This window comes from Petaurus breviceps, unplaced genomic scaffold (assembly GCF_028583685.1).
Source record: "Petaurus breviceps papuanus isolate PSGF00001 unplaced genomic scaffold, PetGlider_PUasm1.0 90451, whole genome shotgun sequence".
Taxonomy (NCBI): domain Eukaryota; kingdom Metazoa; phylum Chordata; class Mammalia; order Diprotodontia; family Petauridae; genus Petaurus; species Petaurus breviceps.
This window is the reverse complement of record NW_027187258.1, coordinates 804858-810109: the sequence shown is the minus strand read 5'-3', so window position 1 is coordinate 810109 and position 5252 is coordinate 804858. Positions and strand designations below refer to the sequence as shown.

General features: G+C 50.6%; 1 protein-coding gene across 1 annotated transcript in view; it reads right to left on the bottom strand.

The window, feature by feature from the left end:
- Window positions 1-2879: 2879 nt before the first annotated feature.
- The window catches only part of BMP15 (bone morphogenetic protein 15), a 12031-nt gene continuing 9658 nt past the window's right edge, over window positions 2880-5252 (bottom strand). The window contains exon 2 of the mRNA XM_069109007.1: window positions 2880-4910. Coding sequence (XP_068965108.1) covers window positions 4084-4910 — 827 coding nt within the window. The 3' untranslated portion in view covers window positions 2880-4083. The remainder of the gene's footprint in view (window positions 4911-5252) is intronic.

Sequence of the window (5252 nt, the reverse complement as noted above, 5' to 3'; positions counted from 1 at the left end):
TGGCCCCTTCTCCTTCAAATAGTCAGCTCGGCCCAGCCCCCCACCGGCTTGCAGGACGTGTTCAAATATTTGAGACATGGCTGGTGTTGGGCAATTGCTCACCCCTGCCCTTCTCCCAGTCCCTCTTCACCCTTCATTCCTTTCCCCAGCCCTCCTGCCTCAGTGCTATTGACCAGGCTTCAGATTGGCCTTCTGATTGCTGATCCTAGAATGACCTGGGGGAAAGACCCTCACTAGCTAGCATGGGCCAGAGGGCCTGATGGGATTGGCTTTTGCCACTGTCTCTGTTCCATGACTCAGAATATTCTTCTGCCTTGATGTAGCCTAGTATTCTGGAATTGCCTTTGTGTGACCCATGACCCCACAGCCCACTCTGGGTTTTCATTGACACAATGCAATCTCAGGAGCTTCTCAAAAATCACTATCCATTAGTTTATCTGCCCCCCACCCAGAGTTCCCCTGGGGAGCTTCAGAATTCAGCTCTTTTTTGCTCAAACACAGGCTTCCCATGAGGATATTAGATTAGATGCCAGTCTGCTCTAGTCTCCAGAAATAGGCCAGAGGACCTTGGCTCCCATGAAAGCCAGATTGCATTTTACCCCCATAGTCAATGAAAATGGCAGATGCCCACAAACTTTGGAGTTATCTGTCTCTCCATCTCCACCCCGCTAGTGACCTACATTGCTCCAGATTCATAACACTCTGGTTCCAACTGCCCCCAGAAATTAATTGGGGGCTTCTGGAGTGAATTTGTGGGGAGCCCTGCCCCAACCTCCCTCTTGGCTCCATATGGAGCTCCTCCTTGACAGCCCCCCCCCCCACATGCTTGCTGTTTCTCTCCTCTCTGGGAGCCCTTGAAACTGGCTAGTTCTAATCTGGGGGATTGGTCTTCTTTCCAAACTTCCCCTTCCTGGGTCACATAGCTCCCTGCCACAAACTCCCTTCTTTCTCTGCTTTCAAACCTTCCAAATCTTCTACATCTTCCCCTAGCTCCCCCCCCTTTGCTCCAGTGTCCTTGCCAAGGCCCTCCCCTCCCTGGGCCTTTGCTTCTTTCTACATTTTCTTCCTTGGTCATTTTGTTTGCACTCATGAGTTTCATTGTCATCTCTATGCATGACGCAGATGACTCCTAAATGTATGCTTCCAATTACTGCCAACTGCCTACTACACAACACCATTTGGATGACTCAACATGCCCAAAATGGAATTCATGGCCTTTCCGCCATGTCCCTCTCCTCCCAAACTCCCCTACCTCACCCCCCTTTCAAACTCTTCCGTTGAGACTCCATCTAGGTTTGTAACTTACAGGTGAGGAAACTCAGAAGCAAAGGAACCAAAGTGATTTGCCCAAGGTCATACAGTTGGCAAGTGGCCAAACTAGGATCTGAACCTGAAGTGGGCAACCGAGCACAAGCAGGACAGCGATGCCAATTACAATTTGATAGGAGTGTTCATTATCCAGCGACTGCCTCCCAAGCAGGGAAGACAGCCTCGAGCCTTCCGCAGAGCAAATTTTTATAGAATGAGATGTTGCTAACAACAAAGTGGTTCCAAGGGGGTGTGATGCCATTTCTAGCGAAGCCTTGGGTACCTAGCAAAGCCCTGGATACAAACAAAGTTTTGGGTCGTTTCTAGCAGCACAGGTAGAAAGTCTCCTAACTACTATGGCCTAACAGGTGGTTTCCAGGGACCCTGGTAGGGGCCCCTTCTTGCAGGTACTGGGAGGGGACTTGGGTGTATAATTTCTGGTGGATACTTCAAACCCAAGTCTTTGGACTTCAAATCCAGCATTATTTCCATTATCCCACACTATCTCTGCGCCTGTAGACCCCCCCTTTCCTGAAAAAGAGGTACATTTTCTCATATTTTCTTGAGGCCCATTTTGGGGTTTGTTTCATTTCTGATGGCTGTCATTGTGCAGACTGCTTGCCAGGTTCTGTTCCCTTCCCTCTGCATCTGTTCAGAGAAGTCTTCCCCTCTTTCCTGTTCACAAGAGGGCCCCACTAATTGGCATCCACTGGGCTTCCAGATTTTTGGTGCCACAAAGTTTCAGGCCAGCCTGGAATACATTGACTCAGCTCTGCATTTAGAAGCTAATGGAGTAGATCAACCCAAAGGGACCTCTGAGGTCATCGAATTCAATCCCCTTATGTTACATGAAGACACTGGCTCAGATCACATGGCTGCCAGTAAGGGGAACAGACAGGATTTGAACCCAGATCTCCATGGTTCTAAAGCTAACACTCAGACATGCTTTCCTCAAAGTAAATTCTTTGAAGGCAAGGACTATTTCCTTTTTGTCTTTGTATACCTGGCACATGGTAGGGTCTTGTCAGACATTTGATGATTCGAAAGTCCAGGAACCTCCAGTCAACTTGCATGAGCCATTGGCTCGAAAGCCTAACGTTAGCTTGGTCCTTCCATAATCTAGCTGAATCTCACAGCCATCCCTGCCCCAGCCAGGTCAGGCCTGGTAGTATGGGGGAGCAGCTCTCCATCTTGGAGGTCAGGGATCTTTTGCTTTTCAGAATACGTTGCTGCGGCTGGTTCTCATCCCTGACAGCTGGACTGAACCAAATCAGTTTTGATTTAGTTTCCATATCTGGAACAAAAAGGCATCCACTTTTACTGTACCCCCAACTTGCATGCAGTTCTGCCTTGTGTGGGGAACCAGGATCACCTGAAGGATGGAGAGTTGGAAGCTCCAAAGGCTAAAAGGAGAAGCCACCAAGAGATGCAGCTCCCAGATCCCCAGCTCATCCAGATGGAAGAGCTCCTCAGAAGCCACAGTCTTCCCTTCCCCTCCCCCACCGCCACTACCCACCACTCCCAAGCCAAGAAAGTTCAACCTTTTCTTTAGCAAAAGTTGATTTATTGACCACAGCACAAAAATAGAAAACTCCCATTCTTCATGTCAGAGAGAACAGGCCACTTGGTACAGGCAGTGCTTCCCCGCCCCGGCCAAGTACATGTACAAGGGCCCTGTCTCCAGCAGGCCCTTCGAACCTGGCTTATATGGTGTCAGAACTTCCTCAGGGAAGTGCTGGGCCCACAGCCATGGCCCTTGGCCTTAGTAGAGTTTAAAATGAACAGCAAAGCTGTGAGTGACTGCCTGCCCTCCACCCTGGCCTAACAGTGGGGCCTCCCCCCCCATCCCAAAGTGGTATGCTGGAGCTGTCTGCCTGTGGGCCCTCCACCCCCCAAGGCTAGCTCCCAGTGACACACAGTCCATCTGGTGGGCTGGCTTTACTTGCACATAAAATGAGAAATCATTCAGTGAAGCTTTTTCTGTCCTAGAATTTTTTTTAAAAGAAGGGATGAGGAAGGGATCTGAGCTCCTTGTTCCCTCTTCCCCACCAAATATACATGGGTTGAAGAGATGTGAATCCTATAAACAATCAATCCCAGGAATCCTCCCCCAGCTCACTTCCTCCTGCAGCATGGATAAAGACAAGGAATGGGCCATGAGGGGCCAGGCAGCAAAGAATAATGGAGCTCCAGAAGGCCCAGCCAGGGTGAGTGCAAGGGCTTTTGACCCAGAACAAATGCAAGAGCCACGAGTGGCAAGAAGCCGGCCCCTACCCTGGGAGGCCTTCAAGACATGGACTCCCTGCCCTGTACCCCTTGATGAATCCATATTTCAGGCAAGACTGAGGGCTCTTTCCCTCTGGAGCTCAGGGCTTCTCTGTCCAGTCCTTGGCTGGGGCAAGCAGAGGCTCTCAAAGGGAGAACATGGGACTTGTCTCGGGGTTAAGGCTGGGACTCTGAAAGAACAAGCTGCCACACCTTCAACCATACCAATCTCAAAGATTCTTCTGGCAAGATGGCTGCTCACCTAACAGGAAGAAGCAAGGAAGTAGGAGGCAGGACCTGCAAAGGAACAATCTCCCATACTCAGTCAGGTTAAAGGCCTGGCCTTGGTTTTTAAATCAATTGTGGGAAGAAAAGTGAGATGATCATCAGACAAAGAGTGACTGTGCCTGGTGGGGTAGGGGTGGCAGGAAAAGTCTGGGATTGGTAAAGGAAGTGTTGCATCTTAAGATCAATAGTACCTAGCAAGCAGGGACCTCCTGGTCTCCATGCTCACCTGCAGGTACAGGACTGGGCAATCATGTCCTCATATTCTTTGTACAGGATGCTTCCACTGGCCTCAATCAGAAGGACACTAATGGGTGTGTACTTGTAAGGGACGCACGAGGGTCGGGGGATGCTTCTATCCACCAGCTCATTGATAAGGTTCTGAATGATGGCATGGTTGGGTGAATGGAGACCAGAGTGTAGCACTCGTGGACAGGCCCCCTTGCAGTAGTTGGGGCTGTACAGGTGGGGGGCAATAATCCAGTTCTCCCAGCCCAGCTGGTGGAAGCTAACTTGGAAAGGGTGGAGAGAACACTGGGTCTGCTCTAGTGACTGGCCAGGTGCTTCAGGTCTCCTGGGGCCCACCTGACGGACTCGCCGGGCCAGGGAAAGCAGACCGGCTCCCCCAGGGTCCCCCATCAGAAGTTCTTGCAGCCCTGTTTGTGGAACACTCTTAAAGGTATTATTGAAATACAGAACCAGGAAAGCAGTGTCAGTAGGCAGGGCCTGCCTCCACCCAAGGCCAATCTCTGTCTTTTCTTGCTGCTGACACTTGACTTGGATGTGAATGACTCTCTTTCCCTTTTGAGGCCAGACTTGCTGCTGAATGTAATTGGTGAGATCCATCTCTGCCCAGGCCTCCGGCAAAGCAAAGCCCGGGGAGCCTCCTCCCAGGAGGGTGGCACTCTTTTGGGCCCAGGGTTCCACATGGCAGGAGAGATGGGAGTGAAACAGGTGTAGGTGAGGGCAGTAAGCAACAGCGGCCCTCACCAGCTGGTCCATGTCACGCTTTGGCTGAAGCAGGAAGTCTAGGGTTTGCACATACCAGGGGCCTGCACAGAGAAAAAAAATGGTGGTAAGAACAAAAAGTCAGCTTCCTTTCCCAACCCACCTGACCAGGAGAAGAGCCCTATCAGGCCTTCTCCCTTGGCAGCACAAATTATCAATTGGGGTGGGGTTCACTTCCCCTCAAAGCCAGCTCCACATTATCTGGTCAGCAACAGACCCAGTCACCAAGTGTTTATTAAGCTCCTGTATGTGTCAAGCACCACAGAAAGGAAGAACAATCCTGGCCCTCAAGAAGCTTATGTTCTACAGGGTGTGTGTGTGTGTGTGTGTGTGTGTGTGTATGTGTGTGTGTGTATGTGTGTGTGTGTGTGTGTGTATGTGTGTGT